Source organism: Chroicocephalus ridibundus, chromosome 16, assembly GCF_963924245.1.
Source record: "Chroicocephalus ridibundus chromosome 16, bChrRid1.1, whole genome shotgun sequence".
Classification (NCBI taxonomy): Eukaryota; Metazoa; Chordata; class Aves; order Charadriiformes; family Laridae; genus Chroicocephalus; species Chroicocephalus ridibundus.
This window is the reverse complement of record NC_086299.1, coordinates 8,773,475-8,795,373: the sequence shown is the minus strand read 5'-3', so window position 1 is coordinate 8,795,373 and position 21,899 is coordinate 8,773,475. Positions and strand designations below refer to the sequence as shown.

The following is a 21,899-nucleotide window of genomic DNA, read 5'->3' as shown; positions in this document are numbered from 1 at the left end:
TATTTGACTGAATTTCCTGCTGGGGATAACCGGGCAGCTGCCATGGCAGGAGCAGCCAAATCGCTCCTAGAATTTCCGAGCCGACGCACAGGTGGGGACAGTTTGTCCACGGAAACACAGAGCCACCTCATCACACATTAAAATAGTTTATTTTGGTTGCGAATCTGTAATCGTCTTAAAACAAAATGACATCAGTGCCTGTTCACAAATACAAAAAAAAAAAACCAACCCAAAAAACCAAAACAAAAACCGAACCAAAAATAAAAAAAGACAAGTTTGCCAAATAAGTTAATTTCCCCCCCCTCCCCAGTATCAAAAGTGCAAAATATGTACCTAGTTTTCAGTCCTACTTCTCAGGCTGCGATAGTGTGCTAGCTCCTGGCAGGCTTTCGGCGCACGGCAGAGCGGAGCAGGCAGCCGCTGCCCACCACGCTGGGAACAGGGAGGCGTTTTGGTACCAAACCTTTAGAGCGGGGGCCTGGTATCCCTTTGCTTCAGCTTCTGAGCGGTGTGCGAGTGCTCGGACTTCACTAGAATAGCGCACTTGGACTGAATTCCCTCAATCTTTGGATTACGAACCGCCATGTGCATAACAGAATCGCGAGCGCGTTTTGCTGACGATACGGTACGATATGGGTCGAGCGCCGCTGGAGGCGGCAGGTGAGAAAATTATCGGGGGGTGACAGCTCGCGAATGCTGGGACGCGGTGGACAAATCTTGGGCGCAAGCAGCCTCCAACCACGCTCTTCTACAAGAAAGCAAGCAGCCAGTGCTCCACCATGGACACCACAGCTAACTAAACGAGGGGTTTAGAAGAGTTTGGCATTCACTTCAGCCCACGTAAGAAGACTTTCCATAAAACAGCAATAAAAACCAGGTTAAAAGCCACAGCCGGTAAGGATGGACTGCTGCAAGTGCTCCTTAAACAAAAAAATGGTCTAAAAGGGGAGGTTACCTCTGCTAAAAAGAAAAGACAAAAAGGATTCCAGCTGGTGTGCGGCGCACGAACTGTAGTTTGAAGGCCATAAGGCCTTATCTTCTTTCTTGGGGCAGGGCTGAATTCCCTTGCTGTAGCACAACTAGGCACTTTTTTTTAATATATCAGGGGTTTTCTCCTGGTTTCTGACTAGCGACAGCAGAGACCCAGAGTGTGGGTTTTTTTTTTTTTTGCTTTTGCAAACATGTAAAAAGTGATGCGGAGCCTTCCACTGGGCTACAACTGTATTCTAGCCTCGTCCTGCACGGCAAGCTGCGGGAAAAGCACGGGAGTGCTACGGCCCTTGCTCCAGCCAAACGAAAATGAAGTCTAGCGGCATCAGGCCAGCCTTTCGTTCCCCGTCCCGCTCTGTTTCAGCAGTACGCCTGCGCCTCAGAGCTCTTTGGCAGGGAGAAGACCTTGCCTTCCTTCCTTCCCTCTCCTTTAGTGCTTCATTCGTGCAGCAGCACAAGCTCGGAGCTGCTGAGCTAAAATTAAGTAACCTCACGTAGGGTCAGTTGGTAGCATCGTAGCCTTTATTTGGAAGTACATTATACACGGGGTTTGAGATACCTGTGGTGGTCGCAGCACGCCGATCTGCTCCCCGGGCGGGGAGGAATGCAGCAAGCCAAGCGTTTGTGAGCAACTGGGTCACGTAGGCAGTGAAATGACTTGAGCATTCCCAGGTTTCCTATGGGATCGGCAGCTGGCTCAGAGATTGGCATAGTTATTCCTACTAACTGCCTGCTCTGCTAAGATGGTAACTAAGGTGGCAAGGAGTGAGCTTTTAATTAACGCCAAGTGCTTGACCAGGTGCTCTACCGTTGGGTTCTGAGCCCTACAACAAAGGCTGCCCCGCTGAGACCCCCATGCTTTGGCAGCGCTGTAGCCTAACAGCGACTTGGGGACCACGGGGACTTGGCTCCTGCGCAGAGCGGCTGGAGGAGGCGCAGCAGGTACCAGCCTGGGCGACAGTGTCTGCCCCGGAGCCGTGAAAAGCAAACACAAGCCCCACAGGATTTCGGTCCCGGCTGCAAAGAGAAACCCTGCTGCTTTGCTTTATCGCTTGAGGAGTGGCAAGCGGCCATGAGTCTGCTGCTGCCCTTCCCTCCGCTGCACGAAGCGCCGCCCGTTCCCCCTGCGGTGTTGAAAGTGGCTGTTGGAGCCCTGCTAGGGCAAAGCATAAACTGAGCCCTGCGCTTTATGACTCTTCTGGCTTCACACAGACCTATGAGTTCAAAAAGATAAAAACAAAACCCAACGCAAACAAACAAAAAACCAAGGCAGCAGCCTGCATGTTGAGAAACAAACGTTGTGGCAAGAAGGAAACAGGCGAGAGGCTGAAACCGAGTGTCTTAAACCCACGCCTAAAGCAAAAGGAGTTTCACACGTAAGAGACGGTCTCATGATACAGCACTTCTGGGGCGACGTTTCAAGAATACAATCATCGAAGAATTAGGTTCCTTGATACAAAGAAAGGTTGGTTTGTACTACAGACGTAAGGGTGTTTGAAAGGAGCCCGGACTGACTCCCTAGCAGCTAGGTAGAGTTTCTTTGACACATCTACTGGCTCATAGCAGCTCACGCCTACAATCTGAGGACACAGTTAAAGTTATGGCTCTAGGATACATCGTCTAAAATCGACAGAAGCAGAAAGGCATCTGAAAAAATCAATGTAACGTTTAAATGGCTCAACACCTTTACAGTATTTGTGGCCGTGCAAAACCCCTTCCCTCCCCGGTTACGGTTTAGCCGGTGAAGCTGCACGTGGAACTATGACACGAGGAGCATGAAACATGCAGATCGCCTAGGAGCCCGCACCACAGGTGAGTCCCAGCTACAGGTTTGCTACAAGGGAGATGCTCCCGACCGTACTCTAGAGCACTTACCCCGGGGAAAGCCGATAAAAGTACGACCGCCTGGTGGGAGGAGGCCTTTCGGAAGGGCAGGGCCTGGGAGGGTCTGCGGGGTCTTGCCAGTGTTACACCATGCACCATGGGCTAAGCACACAGGGAAGGGGAGAGAGAACCACAACCCAACCTGCGTCGCCGGCCGCGTTCGGTCTGGACCGAGTCACCGCGCAGAGAAGTCACAGGTTTTTTTTTCTTCAACCGAGGTAAAACGAGAGATGGAACAGAGGGTGACTCGGGAAGCGGATGCGGCAAGACAAGAAGGGAAAAACGGACTTCTTGGCTCTTCGGTAGTACGGCATCCAAACGCACGAAGGAGACAGTGGAGGGAATTTCGGTGCGCTTGGCTGTGCTCCTGGGCTCTAGTCGCCGGCCCTAGGAGAGTTCATCTAAAACCTAAGGTCCATTCGTCACGCTTGTTTTCTTATTCCTGGAAAGAGCTGTCCCTTGTCATCTTCATAAAAAGTTTGTCCATTAGAATCTCTTTAAAATCCCTCAGTCTAGCGCGGGCCACGAGGGGATATAGAACCTCTGTAAGGAACCCTCTAGGAGGCGTTCCATCCAAAAGGACAATTTGTGTAATTTGTTTTTAATGGATCTAGATCCCGGGCTGCAGGAGGATTTCCCTCTGGTTTCTGTGTGTAGTGAGGAATCGTAATCCTCGCACGAGCCCAGGGTTCCCCCCTCATCCCCCGATCTGTGAGGCTTGAAGAGGCAGAAGTATTTCTTGTGGCCGTTCAGAGCCAGTACGTAGCCCGTGTAGTCGCGCTCGAGGAAATGCTTGTCGTACTGGTTTGGGATGGGGGCCGCATCCTGCGCGAACTCTAACAAGTACTCCAGCCATTCTCGGTGCTTGTCCAGGCTGAGGAAGGAGAAATGAAGAGAGCTGCTCCTGGGGGAAAAGCAGAGGAGAAGCGGGATTAGCACGTCTCCCGAGTCAGGCTGGATTCCTACTGGGCCGGTAAGCGTTTGGAACAAGGGCAGGTGCAGAGCTGCGTCACCACGGCTCCTTTTTTAACCCAGTTCAGCACGCGTGACAGTTACCTAGCGAGCAGCACTGTCGTGCTCTCAATTTGTTGAGATGTGGGTACAAAGCGGCAGCAGCGCCAGACCTGTCCGGCCACGTTCACCGAGCATGGCCAGGAAAGGCCGCTTGGTTTTTAGTGCTTAATGAATGTGGAGGCTGCTTTGCTCACCAGAAGCATTCCCTCCTGGCAAGCGAGCTGACACCGCTCCTAACCGTTATCAGAGCAGCATTACGCACATTGCTAAAACAGCAACAGAAACCCAGGAGAGGGCCCCAGCCTACCCTGTGAACGTGTAGACTTCCAGGGCAAACTTCTGGAGGAGGGCGGTTTTGGTCGAGTTGGACAGGATCAAGACCACGTTCATGTGCCCCGGCCTCAGGCGGACCAGGTTGCTGTTATAGTTGATGTCCGTTAGCTCGGTCACCTCGACGAAGCCCTTCTTGGGAATCCTGCCGCAATGAAACAGTGGTTGAGCGAAAGTGAAAAGAAGGACCGGGAGTGACTGAGGATGGAGAAAGGGTGAACTTGTTCCCTGCCTCCTTACGCTGAGCCATCCCCGTGCCCTGTAGCTAAAGCCAGCTGAATCGGTGCAATGGCCAGACTCGGATCTTCCTCAACAAGTCAGGCAGACCTTGGCCTTTCCCTGAGAATGTCGCCTGGGCAAAACTCTGTGGGAATGGCCTGATAACTAAGTTTGTGCACCCCTGTCCTTGCTGGCCTGGGGCCTGGCTAACCACCACGCCTCCCCGCCCCGCTGCGCCCGCACTGCCCTGCGCAACAACCGCGCTGTGTCCCCGCTACTCTGGCGCTTCTCTGCTGTCGGCCTCACGCTCTCTGCGCACGCTTTCTATGCGCAGATGCTTCCCGAGCAATGCTTCAGCACAAAACATTTCTGGAGAAATTAGAGAGGGAACCTGTTACTCTCTTTGCTGAAGCTCGCGTCATTCTTCTCGGTCTTTGCGGCGGTTTCTTCTTTCTCAGAGGGAGGAGAGTCCCTTGTATCACTCGAATCGCTGTAAAAGAAGATGAGCTTGTGTGTGTTTAAGGCGCCAGATTGGACCGAGTTGCTGTTGGCTGGGCCGTAAGATCCTCTAGGACGTTTTGGCATGCACTCACCTGAAAGCCTGAACAATAACGGTGCCAAAGAGGATGAAGAGTGCAGAGAAGAGCAAGGACAGCAGCGGCATCATTTCTCGCCTGAGGGGAAGATTTGCAAACAGCAATCAGGTCTGCGAGTTGCGCGGTTTCTGCTTGAATTTCAGTTCCTGTCTACCTCGAATAATATCACACAGTTTCCCCAGAAACTCAGCTCATTTCCTGGGGTCTTAAAGAAGATCAGGATTTTGAGCACCATCCTGCGGCCACCCACAACGAGGAGGATATAAATGGCTCCATTTTAAAATAAGGTGACAGGAAAGTGGTGAAAAACAATCGATGTGTGTTTTCAAGAGTGTAATGTACCGAAGTACCCAGCACTCAAGGCAGAAGCGAATGTCACTGTGGTGTCACCGCTCTTCACCTAAATCTCGAGAGAATACAGGCACCTACGTATTTTGATTTGTTCTCAATTCTGTTAATAAGAACCTGGTTCTACTACAGATCTGAACAAGGTAACAGCAAATCCTGCTCCCTGTCGAGGCTCATTAGCACCCAATCCGTACCAGTTACTGTGAAACAAACTGTCCCAGCAGTCCGAGATATAGTCCAGCATGGAATAGAGCCATCGGATAAGGAACATCTGTTGAAGAAGAGAAAAGAAAAGAGCAAATGACAAAACTGCTGTCCAGAGCCCAGACAGGACTCCCACCCCTCAAACAGAACTCCGGTCTGAATTGGCTTCGGAGCATGCCATAAGCTCTTCCTTCCCTGAGCGAGAAAACTTTTAAGAGTCTTGCCTTGGTATTTTAAAATATAAATAACGCCATAACCATCCAAAAAGGTAACACAGCTGTTAGGCAGCTGGAAAGGCCGTGCACTTACGGGAGCGAGTTCGTCATTCAAGTCTGCCAGGACAGTCTCTGAAGAGAGAAGGCCAGGGTCTGTCCTCAGCTGGTCCAGAAGATCCAGGAGGATGAAGTTGTCCTCATTGCTGCCTTGCCAGGCATCCTCCAAGGTTTTGTAGGCGATCTTCCCCGCGTTGTTGCGTCTCTCCAAAATGACCACCTGGACGAGCCAATAACATTGCAGATGTCAGAGAGGAAGGTACTTTTTTCCAGACAGATGCCCACAATTAGGCATCAGATCAAGGTGTAGCACCCTACATAAAGTGATGAGAGTCAGCATGACAGAAGGGAAAGGGGAGAAGAAGGGGGGGGGGGGAAAAAAGGAACCCTCACAGCTGATTTTCCCCGATACTTCTCCTCATCCATCAGCAAGGCGTCTGCAAATTCCGGCTGCCGATCATTATAGATGTGCACAAACTTCAGCGTGTCTTTTGTGTTGGCCACAGCGAAAGCCAAAAACGTCTCATAAGCCTCGGCAAACTTCTCGCCTTCTCCGGTAAGTAGGACCACACAGTGCCTAGGCAATGCAAGAAGATGGGGGATTAGGAGTCATTCTGGACGTGAGAGGAAACGACCCTCCCCTTTCCACTAGCCAGAACGATCCCGATGAGCCAGAAACCTATTGAACAGCACGGATACCCAGCATGATCCAATGCAGTCGTTTCCCTTCTCCCTCAGAATCCAACAAAAGGTGGCTTTAGGAGCAGCCCCAGAGCCTCGAGGAACAAAACGCAGTGACACGTCACCCACAGAGCCTTACTTTCGTTGACGGTGAGACTTCTTCACAGGACACAGCTCCTGGAAGAGCCTCTGGTTGGTGAGTCTGGCCACCATGAGGAACTTATTCTGGGAAAGGAAGTCGTCAATGAGCTGCTTCTTCATATCTCGTGCCTGGCAAGGACAAAGAAAGCAGAGGTCAGTACCGAGCAGGGTGAGGACAGTGAAGCTGTTGCAACATTCTCGTCTGGAGCCTGGGGAAGGCTGACAGCCATCACAGTCCTCACTGAAACCACCAGAGACGTTTCGAGGCCCCGAGACTGAGAAGCCACCTGCAGCCACCCTCCTGAAAAGGTCAGACAGCGTAGCCGAAGCCTACTGAGCATCCTCCCTCCTAATGATCGTGCTCTGCTCTGCTGAAGCCCGAGTTTCTGCTGAGATCGAATGCTCTTTACTCTGAAATCCACCACCGACCAGCCCCTCATCACAAGCTTGGTCAGAAAACCCTCAGTCAGTGTCCATCTCGCCTAAGCTCTCGGCGAGGACTGAGCAATACCTGCACAACATCAGCGGGCTTGTCGATGTGCTCCTTGAAGATCATCATGGTGGGCGTGTAGACGTTGATGTTGTACTGACTGGACAACTCCTCGGTGCCTCGGAGTCCGACGTACACGTAACCAAAGGACAAGTAATCTCGGTACGCAAAGGCAGTCAGCTGGAGGGGAAGAAAGCACCGGCGCGCGTTTACATTAGAGAGCAAACAAGTTTTTCTCCCCCTGAGTGCCTGTGGCAACTTTGCTTTGAGAACACCTCCCGCTGTTTTAAACGTAACGCTGCTGCGCAAGGTAAGAGCCCTTCCTCTCCCTCGCTGAGCGGCACTTTGCATCCTCTTAGTCATCGTACAGGGAGCCTCAATGGAGCCACAGCTTTATTTTACAACCTGACATTTTGCACGGTAGCGGGCGTTTCTTAGGAAACGGGCTTTCCAGTAACCCAAAGTAGATGTGCCGCAAAAATCCCTCATTACCCATGAAGGTTAGCACATGCCTCTGTTACCGCTACCTCCCAAACCCACCTGCACCTTCACATCCACTAAGGGCACATCTGTGGCGGGACAGAGAAATGATCTCCTAATGAAGTCGGTCATCTGGCCATGCCATTTTCAACTGACGTAAATCAACTTGTTCTCTTACAACGAGTCAATAGTATTTAGAGGCATCGGTCTGCCTCTGCTCACAGCAATATCACATTTTCTTTCGGAACAGCTGGATTTATTAGTAAGTCAAACAATGCAGCGACAGAAATCACATTACCTTGTATAATAACGGCACAACTGGCATATGATCAAATAGAAGGACATGGGGCTTGTTTTCTTTCTTCCAGTTGGAGAGAAAGCGGATGTAGTTTTTATCTGTAATCTTTAAATAGAACCAGCACATTAGTTTAACCTCTGAGATGTTAGAGCTCTGAGCCCTACGCGATGCTGTAGGATTAGATGTCTGAATGAGAACTGAGTCTAAAAGAGCTGCCCAGGTGTTAGAGAAAGCAGACTCTGGGGGTTTGTCTTTCCAACAGGTATGCCTGATCTGTGCTTTTTGATACAGGAGATCAGTTAAAACCGTCTCGATCCCCACCAACCCTCTGAGCTAGTGCACCCTCTGCCAATGCTGTTCATCAATGCTGATGCCACATTCGTTCTCGTAACTGTTCATTGGGGCCGTACGCTTTACACATAGTGGGAAGCCAAGGGTTAACAGGCACCTGTGAGCTCCATCAAACCTGCTCTGTTTTAGCTGTGGTACCCCCTTGACCTAGAGGAAGGAGATAAAAGGGAGATCACAGCTGGTTTAGGGACCCACGGGGAGAGGAGCAGACCACCAGCTCCGGTTTTGAGGAACGCCTGGCTGTGGGAGGTGAAATGGCTGCGTTAGCCGCGGAAAGGGACAGCAGACCCCGCTTTTGGGGTGAGAAGTCGAATACCCAGACGACATCAGGTTGGGAGTCCATTGGGAAGGGTGGCCCCTTTCCCCAGAGGAAAAGGAGATGAGGCAAACAAGGCTCCAGGCAGAGGACGGGCAGGTGAGAGCGCTACGGGAGCTGACCTGGCCGCACTGCACTGAAAGGGGAGGTGGGTGCTTTAGGACTCTGCCAAAAATAACCGAGCAAGGCTGAAATGCAGGAATTTTTTTATCTAGTAGGGGGGTTTTACTATAATTTTGAAAGGGCTCAAGCCGGCGGCTGCAGTTTCAAAGGTCTAAATCAAAACTGGACAAAACAAACAGCGGGTCTCTGGGTGAGTTTTAGCAGACAATACCTACAAGTCAGTGAGCGGTCCTTAAGTTGATGGATGAAACCCTGAGAAAAGAAGTGAAATCCGAAGGCAGGTAGGGCATGCTCACTGATTCCAAACCTGGGGGGTAGCTTTCGTACAGCTCTGGCAGCCGTGGGGTATTACAGCTGGGAGAAGATCAGGCACACAAAGTTGCTGGCGTAACCACCTAGTAGCGTGATTAACCCTTTGGCAAGGGGAAGCGTTACGGAGCCGCATCACGTGATTGCTTCTGACAGCTCCAGGGTTTGTAGCTGTAATTACAGCTCTCAAAACGCCTCGCTTTACCAGCCTCAGTTGGATCTTCTCGCGTTCATGACACAGATCAGCTCAGGGGCTGAATTAAACAGATTAGCCACCGAAACAGCTGAAGAGAGACGAATATCCAAATAGGCATGAGAAGCAGCACGTGACACTCTTACTAGCGCGTACCTTTTCTACGAGATTCCCCGGCAGAAGGTTCTCCACGAATTGCCGCAGGTTTTCTCGAATGACAGCGTTGTGGAAGAAGGTTATTTTCCCGTTAATAAGCCCTAGTAGGGAGGGTGTGCTGTGCGCACCTAGGTGATGGGCGAGGCGTCTTTCGTACCCAGCGTGAACGACTCCGATTCCCACTCCTGAAAAAGGAGAGCGAGTTCGCATGAAAGATCACCAACCCAAAACACCTAGGAGAAAACCGAGGTTGAAGACCTGTTCCCTTGCCCAGCACCCTGCTCCCCAGTTATTCATGGGACTGTCCCTCCTAACTCTGTTCTTTCCCCCTCTTGCAACCCTTGAAGACTGTATTTAAAACTCATAGCTTTATCGAGTGATCCGCGCTGTATGGTAGCGGCCCTGAAGTTGAGGACATATGCCGCAGGGATCTTTGCTTAGCAAAGCCATCCAAGCACAGGACTGAAGAGCAACACAGCATTTACGCTGGTGGCCTAAACTCATGGCGGTGCGATCAGCTCTCGGCCACGCCAGCATTTATCATCATCAGTGCCGGACTAAGCCACTAGCCGTACGGACAGGAGAAAAGATATCTGGTCCTTGTGATCTACAGGATTAGGTTTTTCCTCATTTCTAACATACAGCCTCGTCGATTGCGATGTTAGTAACACACAGGAAAGCATTAGGGTAAATCCCTGAGGAAATTTAGAGATTAAACTCAGTTCTCCAAAGCTGACGGCAAGCGCTCGCTGGGCAAGGGACACGCGCCCAGCCTGAACGGCCTCGTCCTTACCCAGCGCCTCCAATTCCTGAGCAACTTCCTTCCACACAGGCTCAATGTGGATGCAGCTGAAACACCAGTCTGAGGTTATTTTAATGAGGTAAGGTTTCTTGAAACTATCTGGCACGATTTCGTTGATGTAGTGGGAAAAATGGAGCAAATACTTCTCGTCGGAGCTGTCCCGCCTCTCCGAATTAAAGGGGAAATGGAAGAAGGACTCATCAAAATAGAAGCCTTCATGGAAGTGGTGGAACTGGCGATGCTGGTGCTGAGAGTAGCCCTGGCTGTCCCCGGCATCTCCGTAGCGATCAAAGTTTGCCCTTTTTTCCTCGTTGGAGAGAATCTGGGAAGTAGATGGTAGAAGAACGGTCGCCTGAAACCGTGAGGGAGAACTGCCCGGACAATAATCCCTTAGTAAATAACTGCAGCTGCATAAGGACGGGCTATGAGGGAACATGCACCCTTTGCTGCGCATTGGAGGGATAAATATTCTGGAAAAGGGAACTATCGCGTTGCCTCCAGGCTCACGGTGGTAAATAAGGGCAAAAAAAAACCCAAAGCCCAAAGAAAAGGAGCCAGTAAATCAAGACTGATGTACCCATTTCTGACACCAATTGCTCCTCGAGCCTGAACGTCACACCATCTGAGCAGTGACGCTTTTTTCTGGAGCAGCTTTTGCTGGCATCTATTTGAACGCTGAGGGTTTTCTCAGCGCATCATAAAGCGCCAGAAGTTTTACCGGGCAGCCAGAAGCCCCGCAGAGAAACTGCATTTATTTCGGCTGGGAGATGATGGTTTGCTTTATTTCTGCGGGCTCAGCTCACTTGCCCTGGAAGTGCCGGGTCAGCCACCGCAAACTGGGGCAGCCAATTTTGAGAGCCGCACAGGAGCGATGTGCAAATAACTACTTACGCAAAGAACAATTTGAAGGGACTAAAGCCCTGCGGTGACTAACATGGTTTACATCATCCCCAAAATACTTCTATGGATGTGTGACACAGACAAGACAGCCACCCAGCTGTGTGGGGCTCAGCGAATACCCGCTCCTCCCTCGTTTGAGGCTTTTTAGTGAGAACAGGGTCGACCTGTAGCCAAATATTTGCAACAGAGGCCACTTTGGTGTCACCCAGCAGCTCTCTGTTGAGAAAAAAGACTAAACTTTTCTGGTCAGTAGTGTCCACCCCCACAGGGTCCAGCACCTTTCCCGTGTAGCCATGTGCAGAAAAAGCACAAAGCCCAGTATGGAAAAACAAGGTCACTTTGATCTTAATGACAGCACGAGTTTAGCAAGAAGAGCGTGTTACCTCATAGGCCTTGCTAATCTGGATGAATTTGTCTTCCGCTCCTGGGTCCTTGTTTTTGTCAGGGTGCCTACGAGGCAGAACCGGAGGAAAAGGGGGTCAGCAGTTCCCCGGGGGGGGCACAGCGAGCTGTCAGCGTCCCTTCAGAGGCGAGCGGGATGCAGACAGTTAGGGTGTGTGGCAGCATCCCAAGGCTGAGATTGGATTATACACCCAGCACATGCTCTCCCTACCCAAACCCCACCCCAAAACGCAGCACCGGGACACGTGCCATGCACCTGCAGACCTGTCCCTCCATCCAATCCATCGCGAACGGCCCAAGCCCAGGACAAGGGAATGTGTTTCTCCCCTACCCACTACAGCGGTGCATCCCTCAGCTCCTGCCCTACATATCTACCGCATTCTTCCTGTAAACTACCTCCTGCCACAGCCCTCAGACAAAGCTACGCTGGCTCTAAAAGCTCCGTGTGAGGCTATTTTCCAAGGTAACGTCTCAAGCCTCAGTGCACACCACCAAAGCAAGGGGCATGACATTTGTGGATCCAACACGTTTCACTTCCACAGCACAGGGGTCGAGTTGCCCTTGGACATCGATGTATCAAACTGAGACTCAAACCCTGGCGTATTAAAGGCTCCTGGGTAAGTCAGGGGGAACTTTCCCCCCCATAGCCAGCCTGCGGGAGGGTTTTACAGCACGGATTGCTGGCATGAAGGTGTCTGCTTGGTGTCAGGACGACTCCTGGGCCACGAGGAAGACCCGGCGCTCATCTCTGACAGCCTGCTGAGCCTCGTCTGGCACAAACCACCAGGTAAGGTGGCCAATGCCACCACCCGGCAGTGTCACCCGCTCCTCAGAGCACAGCGGCCTGGCTCTGTCAACCGAGAGGACGCAAAACAGCACCGTGTGTGTCCCCGTGTCCGGTGCCGGGGAGGGGAGATCAGAGCCCGGGTCGGAGGGGAGGCACGTACCATTCCCGGGCGAGCCGCTTGTAGGCCTTCTTGATGTCGGCCTGGCTGGAGCTCCGGCCGACCCCCAGGACGCGGTACGGGTCGAAATCCCCCGCCGCGGCCTGCGCTCCCAGGGCGGCCAGCAGCAAGGCGGCGGCCCAAGCCAAGCCCGCCCGCCCCAGCTGCATGGCTCAGGCGGGCAGAGTGGGCCGGCGGAGGCCCCGCGGGCTGGGGACCGGCGCTGAGGGGACCGGCGACCGGCGGGGGCCGCGGACAGGCCGCCCTCACCCACCCTGCGCCGCCGCTTCCGGCGCGCCCGCCCCGCCGTCACCATAGAGACGGCGCCGCTTCCGGTCACCGAGAGGGAGCGGCCAGAGCGGCGGCGGCGGCGCCATGGAGGAGGCGCAGCGGCGGGCCCTGCGGCGCGGGCGGGCCCGGCTGGTGGAGGCGCTGCAGGTGGCGCCGCTCTGGGACCCGCTGGAGGAGCGCGGCCTCTTCACCCGCACCATGGTCGAGGAGCTGCAGGTTGGGCCGGGGGCGGGCACCCACCGGGTCTCCCTCAGCCCCGGGGGTGGGCCCCGTGTCCTCTCAGCCCCGGTGACAGGCCTGGGGGGCGGCCCCTGTGGCCCCTCAGCCCCGGTGACAGGCCCAAGGGAGGCCCCCGTGTCCCCTCAGCCTGATGAGAGAGCTGGGGGGTGGCCCCGTGTCCCCTCAGCCCTAGTAACAGGCCCAAAGGAGGGCCCCACGTACCCTTAGCCCCGGTGACAGGCCCAAGGGAGGGCCCCGTGTCCCCTCAGCCTGATGAGAGAGCTGGGGGGTCGCCCCGTGTCCCCTCAGCCCTAGTAACAGGCCCAAAGGAGGGCCCCATGTACCCTCAGCCCTGGTGACAGGCTGAAGGGAGGGCCCTGTGTCCCCTCAGCCCCACGGGAGGCTCCCCCGCCTCCCCTCAGCCCTGGGGACAGGCCTGGGGAGTGGCCCCCATGTCCTCTCAGGCCCAGGGGTGACCCCCATGCCCCCTCACCCCAGTGACAGGCCCAAGGGAGAGCCCCATGTCCTCTCAGCCCCGGTGACAGGCTCAAAGAAACAAACAGTGTCCTCTTCGTTCCAGTGACAGGCCTGGGGATGTCCCCTGTGTCCCCTCATCCTGGTGACAGGCCCAGGTGGAGGCCTCTGTGCCTCACTCAGCCCCACCGGCAGCCCCCTGTGTTCCCCTTAGCCTTGGGGGCGGGCCCAGGGGAGGGCCCCATGTCCCCTCAGCCAGGGTGACAAGTGTAGGGGGTGGCCCCTGTATCCACTCACCCCAGTGACAGATACAAGGGACGGGCCTATGCCCCCTGAGCCCCAGTGACAGGCCCAAGGGAGAGCCTTGTGTTCCCTTCACCCCAGTGACAGGTCTAGGGAAGGCCTCTGTGTCCCCTTAGCCCAGTGACAGGTCTGGGGGGTGGCCCCCACCTCCTCTCAGGCCTAGGGGGTGGCCCCTGTGTCCTTTCGCCCCAGTGACAGGCCCAAGGGAGGGCCCTGTGTCCCCTCATTCTGGCTGACAGGCCTGGGGAATGGCCCTTGTCTCTTCCTACCCCGATCCCTGCAGGTAAGAGGTATAAGACCATCTTCTTGTCCCCTGCCCCAGCTGGTGCCAGGCATAGGGGTTTCTCCTTGAGTCACCATCCCAACCTGGTGATAGGCTTAAGGGGTCCCCGTTTCCCCTCTCTGTTACTGGTGACAGGCTTGGGGGTGTCTTACCTTGTCCCGCACACCAGTGGCAGGCTGGGGGGTGTCTCTTCATCCCCAGGGGACAGGCTGGGGCTGCTCCCTTCTCCTTGTCCCCGTAAGCCCCTTGGTGGGCTGCAGCTGCCTGTCTCAGTGGCAGCAGCAGGGCTTTATGGTTGGAGGGTGCCCAGGGCTAGGGTTCAGGTGGCAGCTGGAGGTCTCTGTGACTGTGTCCGCCGGGTTTTGGTCTCGTTCGTCCCGTGTAGATGTGCCTTGTTGTGGATCCTCATGTTTCCCCTCTCTGGGCTGGAAGGGCTGGCCAGGCGGTGCACCTTGGCTCAGGGTGAATGTGCATTGTCCTGGGCTTTCCTCCTCTGCAGAGCGCCGGCAGCCGAGGAGACCAAGCCCGGCAGCTGGTCATCGACCTGGAGACTCGAGGGAAACAGGCTTTTCCTGTATTCCTCTCGATCCTGCGGGACACCGGGCAGGGTGACCTCGCAGACATGCTGATCAAGGAGTGTGAATGCCCACCAGTATCACCACAGCTGGTAGACCTGAGGCCTGTTGAGCTGGACTTACGTGGAGAAAAGCGTAATAAAAGTAAGTATTGAGGGTGCAGTTGTTTTCTGGGTAAACAGCAGCACAGGGGATGGCAGCTGGGACCCCCCTTGCTGTGGGTGATAGCCTGTGAAGTCCTGATTTTTATTATCCTGGACCACATCTTGTAGAGGTGACTGTTCAGAGCTGTTGGGAGAATGTCGTGCTTTCTAGTAGCAGAAGCTTCTAAGCTCAGGATATTTGCTCATGATGTTGGGAGCTTCCTTCTCTGTATTTTTGCATCCAATCTCCGCAGTACCTTGGTGAAAACATATTTTGCTATGTCCTCACCGTCTCATGCGCTGCTGAATCTGTGTGCAGATCCAGCTTGTGTGCTTGTATGGAGAAACTGTAGTCTGTCAAACACTGAAAAGGGGAAAACAGACGCAATGTCACATCACGTCCTTGCAGCAGGGTCCCTGCAACAGGTGGCTTTTGGTTCAGGTCCTTCTGGGGATCCCAGATGGGTTACTTGTAGCATGAAATCAGGAGGAGGAGAAGGTGAGACCCGTTTGTCCTGTATCATTACAGATGTGAACTTCCCTGAACGTTTGTCCATCCCGGTCCAAGCTGAGAGTGAAAGACCTCAGATGCCTCCGGTGCCAGCCCGGGGTAAGCCAAGTCCCAGGCTCTTCCAGAGGGTCAGCATGCCAAACACTCGTTTCCAGTGTGTGGTGGGGTGGGAAGGGGGAATTTTTTGGTGTCGCTGACGCGTCACACGGGACAGGGCGGGATTGGTGTTAATTCCAGGAGGACGGGGTATAACGTCTCATTGTGGAGCGTGGAAAGCTAAACACCGTGTCTGTGTTGTGTGTTGTAGGTTCGGCCGTTGACAAGAGGAACCGCGATCTGGTTAGTATTTGGTTAGGCCCAAAGTGTTCCCTAATAAGCAAAAGCTCTGTGCCTTGTGGGTGGCTACCAGAAAATAGCCCTGGGACAGTTGGTTCTTGCTTTGTGTTATCTGAGCCATCGCTCCGAGGCTGACACTGCTGTAACAGGGCCAGTCGGCTCAGAGCAGGTCCATCATTAACCAGCTCCTCCTTAAGATTCCCGCAGCTGTAACGCAAATGACATAACACAGAGTTAAAGCTTGTGCTTAAACAGTTCCCAGCGAGGCAACTGGTAATTTCCGAAAGCATCAAGTCGCGTGTTGTCTGGGAAGTGATGTTTAGACTTTGTAATTGTAGTGTTGAGAAATAGAAGGCAGGAAAACAATAATGAAGTCGCGCAGCATGCTTTGGCACGTTGGGAGACGCGCAGGGAAGCGAGTGTTGTGAATACGTCTGGAGTTGCCTTCCGACAGCCTGCAGTCTGTGGGTGAATAGTGAGGAGGGAATAGTTTGGCTGTGCACGTGCGAGGCTTGTGGATGTATCGGTGCAGGTTTTTGGGTAGCCCTCATAAAATTCCTGCGTTGCTGTCATCAGTGGTAAAGCTGAGTCTCCAGGAGATTTCTCTCTTGGCTCCTTACGTGGCTTCTCATGGTGAGAATTCATGGAAACTTCAGCTTACCATCAGAGATGTTGCAGGGAAAGAAGCAGCCCGCTTTCCACCAAGGTGGTCCCCAGCTTGGCAGGTTGTTTTGTGTTCCCCGGCTGCTGGTAACGATGTGCATGTGGAGAACGGTTGCTGTTGTGCATCCCTAGTCCCGGAGAAATGAAAAAGCTGTGAAACGAGCTGCTTTAAGGAATTGTTGGTGTTGTGTCCCACTGGATTAGCTGGTGAGCGCTCTGAATAAGAGAGCGTTTAATTGCAACTTGTGCTTGCCAGGTTTACGAGCTGAAAGCGGACCCGTGCGGACATTGCCTGATCCTCAACAATGTCGAGTTCAGTGGAGACACGAATCTGTCGACTCGAGACGGCTCCAACGTGGACTGCAAGAAGCTGGAGAAGCGCTTCAAGTCCTTGCACTTTGACGTCCTGATTCGGCATGATCTCAAAGCTCAGGTGAGGCCAGTCACATCCAGCTCATGTGAGGGACAAGAGGGGAGCTCCTGGAAGCGATGGGAGTGTGTTACGGGATGTATCCCTGTGTTGGCAACATGCCGAAAGCCCCACCCTGCGCTGCACAGAGAAATAATCAACCGCTCACGTCCTCTTACTTTATTGTCATGCTGTGACTGCAGAAGGAGAAAGGACCTTGCGTGTTTTCACCCTTCTGCCTGAAGTTTGATTCCTGGTTGTGATTTGTGGGGATATTAGTGAGGCTGCATTTCTGCGCTAGCTCTGATGGCCTCTGCGTCGTGTGTTGCCGGGGGTGGGATTTTCCTGTCTGTACAGTCCCTGAAGCGGTGCAGGGAGCTCAATCGTCTGGAGCGGCTGCTGAAAGTAACCCAAAGTTCTCTGCTCGCCCACCAGCCCCTAATCAGATGCAGTGCATTTTAGTGGCTAAACGGCGTGGAAGTGTGTTTTGTGTTATGTTGCTGTGTTGTAAAGAATGCAGCGAGGAGAGAAATGTGTGTAATTAAATCAACCCATGTTAAATAAGGGCAGAACTGCAGAAATACTCACTGTCTGCCAATGGGTTTTGCTGCCTGTATGTGGGGTGTGTGTTACCCCGTGGCAGAGAGATTGACCGGATCCTTCTGAGCAGCACAGCCGTGATAGACGGATAAGAGCAGGGCCCAGCAGTACTCTGCGGCTGAGGTATGACTTGAAAAGCTCTTACTGTGGTGTTTTCTCTGTAGGAAATGGTTTCAGAGCTGCAGAAGCTGGCGCGGCGCGACCACAGAGCCTTGGACTGCTGCATCGTGGTCATCCTTTCCCATGGGTGTCAGGTGGGTTTGTCGCGCCTCTCCCTTTGCTCCTTAGGCAGGTTCCCCACGTGGGAAGGGGTTAATTCCCTGCGCTGCGGTCTCACACACAGGGTGGGAGGGAAGTGGTCTGTCCTGACCGATCTGGTGTCGAGGTATGTTGCGAAGAGTTACACTCTTGTATCTGGGTTAAAGAAAATGGCAGCTTCTCCAGTGGAGTATGATCCGGTGTTGCCTGTGGACAAGTGTTCTCCGTTTTGGAAGTTGGGGTGTATAATTCGGAACTGAATGATGGGCAGAGAGCGCAGGGAGGTAGCACTAACCCTCTTACTACGGTCGTTTAGTCCTTCCTGTTTCTCCGGCTCTGCTGGGGGAGATGCTATTAGTAGTAAAGCCTCTATTGCAAGTCAGAGGCCTCGAAGGATAAGGACCGAGCAGTTGCTAGGAACATGGTGTGTTACATGCCTGTTGTCCCAGAGGATGAAGAACCCTGGCTGGAGGAGGCGGGATAGGAGTTGGATAACAGGAGGAGTTGGATTTCTGGGGTTTAGCATTTTTTCAAATGTCTCCTGAGTGTCCCCTCGGGCATCCCTTCACCCTGACGTGGTGCACGCATTTGCACAAACGTGAAGAAATGAGATTTTTTCCGGTAACTTCAGGCTACAAAGCACCCGATCAGAAATGGGCTCCCTCGGAACCGGCCTCCTTCCGCATTACTAGCTCCCGGATTTTCCTCTTGCAGATGAGCCATAATCAGTTTCCCGGAGGCGTTTACGGAACGGATGGAAAACCCATTCCAATAGAAAAGATTGTGAACTATTTCAATGGGTCCAATTGCCCGAGTTTGAGAGGAAAACCCAAACTCTTCTTCATCCAGGCCTGTGGTGGAGGTGAATCTTTGTTTTAGCTCCCAAAGGGAGTCAGCTGTTGGGCGTAAGCAGGCTTCGGAGATTTAGGCTTTGACGACTTGTTCCTTTTTTGTGTGTTGCCTGTTTCTCTGGCTGTCTTCTCTTACTCTCGGCCCCACTTTCTTACTGCTAGCATGGGTTGAGCGTAAGAACTTGGGCTTGAGCCTCTCGTAGGAGGGCAGTACAGTTTCGCGTGTGCTGGAACAGGTTTTCCGCTCAGTAGGGATGCGGGACGGAAGGAGGGGAGTAACTGTGGCACCCGGCCAGGCAGTGCCCACTGACTGGCCGCTCCAGGTCTTCAGCCGCGAGTTTGGTGGGGAAGCACGGACCGAGGGCTTTCGCGTGAATCGCCTGAGGGCTCCGACTCAACCAGCGCAGCCCAGGGGCCAAAAAGCTTTGTTTTCTTGGAGGGCCTTTATTCTTTTTTATTTTGTTTTTTCATCTTTTCTTAATGGAGGATGTACAATCATTGAGTGCTTGGGTAAGATGAACACCAGGGATTGTCTTGTTGCCGCTTTTTGCAGAACAAAGAGATCGAGGCTTTCCAGTGGATAGCGATTCACCCGGCAACGAAGCCCCTGGAGGTTCTTTGGAGTCGGATGCAACTCCTTTTCGGACTCTGTCGGGTGGCACGGACGAGCCGGATGCCGTAGCCAGTTTGCCCACGCCCAGCGACATCCTGGTCTCCTACTCCACTTTTCCAGGTGAGAGAGCCTGCACAAATCCTTTGCTTGGTACAGGGAAAGTAGTAAAAGAGGTCGGAGCTTCATGGCCAAAGTCAGGAGCAGTTAGGGATGAGTGGCTCCTCCGCTGGGGATGGCAACCAGGGAGCGGCAGTAAGTCGTTGAGATGAGAAGGGAAGACTGGCTTTAGCAATAATGTTCTCTTTCGTTCTCTGAAGGTTTTGTCTCCTGGAGGGATGCCTCGAGAGGCTCGTGGTACGTGGAAACGCTGGACAACGTGCTGGAGCAACACGCCCGTTCGGAAGACCTGCTCAACATGTTAACGCTGGTAAATGTCTTTTATTCCTGCTTTTTGTAGTCACAACGGAGGAAATAGTCAGAGCTGCAGTCACGGCACTTCTTCAGCAGACGGTGGCACGGCAGCTATTGATTTCAAGGGAGTACTGTGGGACCCTCGCTCTGCCGGTTGGCATTCAGCGCAAGGGAAGGACCTTGGGGAAATGACAGACGTGTCTGGAACAAAATGAGTGGAAAGGGAATGCGCTTTTAAGTAAACACCCAAAGGGAAAGAGGGAGTTTGGGGCTCACGCTGAGAAGCACCTGCTGGAGGCGGCAGGGTGCACTGCTGCAGCCGGGGTTACTTTTAAAGGCCGTTTTCCCACAAGTCCCATGTGTTTTTGCTGTCAAAACCATCTCGTTTTAGGAGACCTGCTTACTGTCCCCTCCCACGGTCCCATTCCCCGTCCTTGTCACCGTGCTTCTCGTGAGAGGTCACGCCCTCGACACATCCGGCTCCTCAACCACTCTCCCTCTGTTCCCAGGTGGCAAACGCCGTCTCTGGCAAGGGGAGGTTCAAGCAGATCCCGGGATATTTCAACTTTCTCCGTAAAAAATTCTTCTTCATGTGCAAATGACGTGTGGGCTCCAAGGTCCCTGCCAAGTGGGAGAGTGATTCCTCTGCGGCCGGATGAAATCTATGCCCCCTGTGGCTCGGCATCAATGCTGCCGGTGGCCTTTGTCTGTCTGTCGAGATGTTTGTCTTGAGAAACGTAACCTGTGAATGCTGTCCTTGCTGGGAAATAGAGAAATGATGGAGCCTGGCGCTGTGCTGATGGAAAATGTTAGGGACGGAGCAGGAATGGGTGAAGGAAGCCCCTTTGCCGGGGCACGTGCGGAGGAGAGTGGCTGTAGCTCGCTGCGATGCGGCTGCGCTGGGCCTCCGAGTATTTTTGTATGATGATTGCGATGTTTGTGTCCTTTCTGCTTGGACAACCCATTGATGGAATCAAGGTCTGGCTCTTCAGTGGAATGGAATGATTTTTGCAATTGATACTTCTCATTTTCAATAAAACGCAATGAAAAAGGAAAAAAAAAATCGTTTGTGTTGTATTTCCTTGTCTATTCTGTGATTTCAGTATCTCCCAAAGGTTTCTCTGGAATGGGAACAGCCAGAAAAGCCTTGCTCATGTGAATTTTTAGCCTCCTGCTGTTACTGATGGCATTTCTAATGCGGCCGTGCCAGCATCCGGAGAAGGATGTTGAGGAGTTGATCGATGATCGAGGAGTCAATCGGATGCCAATCAGGAGTTACCGCAGGAAACTGAGGTGGATTTTTTCAGATATCAGAGCTGAGTTAAAGCGCTCGCCCTGACGAGCTACTGCAGTGACGGTTCTGGGTCACAAACCCTGGATGTATGTGGGGATTTGGGGAGAAACCATCCTCGGAGACGGAGGAGCTGCCCTGCTGGGTGGGATGCTTGGGATCCTGGGCATCTCCAATCTGCATTTGCAGTCACTCGGTATTTCCATGCTCCTTTTTTTGGGAGCATTTCAGGTGCTTTGAGGCAGTTCAGCGCTGCTGGCAGAGTGATTCTCAGCCCAGGGTTTGGGTTTAGCTGTTTTTCAAAGGGTGCTGGGCCTTGAGCAATGGCGATTGAGATGGAAACTTAAAAGATGTAATTAAAAATCGGGGGAGAGAGTGAGAGAAGGGGCAGGTTCCCCCAGAGGCTGTTAACTCTCTCTTTCAGTCGCTTCCAGTCCTTGCTGCTGGGGGAACACTGTCCCCATGGCTGTCCCCCACGCGTCTGTGGAAAGAAAAGCATCGGGAAGGAAAAGCCTCTCTGTTACTTGATGAGCACGAGGTCCCTCTAGTGATGCTTTATCATGCAGCCTTGAAGCAAGCTCTGTTTTGCCCCAGAAATGGGGATCAGGGACGAGTGGGACCTTCCCCAGCCGGTGTAGGGGTCGGGGACGCGTGGTCCCCCCCAGCTGTGGAATGGGGGAGCTCAGGAGCGGGGAGCACAGGGACGGCTGGCGGCAGGGAGGAGGGCAGGGAGGGAACTGCCCGTCCCCAGGTGGGGGAAATCGGGAAGGGGCTCAGGTTGGGCCAGGTAGGGTGGTGCTGGGGGCTGAAAGGGCAGGGGCAGGGCGAGCAGGGCAGGTCTGTGAGGGTCTGGGCAGGTTCTGGGCTTTGCTCAAGACTTGCAGGTGCTGGATTTGCCAGCGGTGATGGAGCGGGAGCGGCACATCCATCACGGCGATGCTGGAGAGCCCAGCTGGGAGCCACCACTGCCGTCACCCGCGCCGCTGGGGTAAGTGGAGCTCCGTTTTTAGGTACAACTCGATTGCAGCATCCTGTCAGAGATCTGCCCCGCGCCGACATCCTGCGATGGAAGGAGGAGTGAGCTGGGAAGAAAATATGTGAATTTTGAGTTTCATTTAAAAAGGAAAAAAGCAAGGTGTAGGGAAACAGGCTGTTAAGACGGCACGGCAGAAATGCAGCGGAGAGGAACAGAGGAAGATGGAAACCAAACAGATGTTAGGTACCA

The 21,899-nt window shown here is 53.4% G+C and overlaps 2 protein-coding genes across 2 annotated transcripts; one reads left to right on the top strand and one right to left on the bottom strand.

The window, feature by feature from the left end:
- Positions 1-132: 132 nt before the first annotated feature.
- On the bottom strand, positions 133-12,745 carry DNAJC16 (DnaJ heat shock protein family (Hsp40) member C16). Its single transcript, XM_063354145.1, has 14 exons — positions 12,447-12,745; positions 11,481-11,547; positions 10,189-10,519; positions 9,396-9,580; positions 7,948-8,052; positions 7,191-7,349; positions 6,678-6,808; positions 6,251-6,434; positions 5,895-6,077; positions 5,576-5,652; positions 5,031-5,111; positions 4,829-4,927; positions 4,196-4,363; positions 133-3,778 (listed from the first exon to the last, which is right to left on the bottom strand). Exons 1-14 carry the CDS (start codon positions 12,611-12,613, stop codon positions 3,382-3,384), a joined length of 2,334 nt encoding a protein of 777 aa, XP_063210215.1. The 5' UTR covers positions 12,614-12,745; the 3' UTR covers positions 133-3,381.
- Positions 12,746-12,749: 4 nt separating this feature from the next.
- CASP9 (caspase 9) lies at positions 12,750-20,431 on the top strand. The gene is made up of 10 exons (XM_063354147.1): positions 12,750-12,950; positions 14,513-14,732; positions 15,261-15,341; positions 15,550-15,581; positions 16,498-16,674; positions 17,415-17,504; positions 18,223-18,370; positions 18,913-19,092; positions 19,290-19,399; positions 19,893-20,431. The coding sequence occupies exons 1-10, from the start codon at positions 12,819-12,821 to the stop codon at positions 19,983-19,985; spliced, it is 1,263 nt and encodes a 420-aa protein (XP_063210217.1). The 5' UTR covers positions 12,750-12,818; the 3' UTR covers positions 19,986-20,431.
- The last annotated feature ends 1,468 nt before the right edge of the window (positions 20,432-21,899 follow it).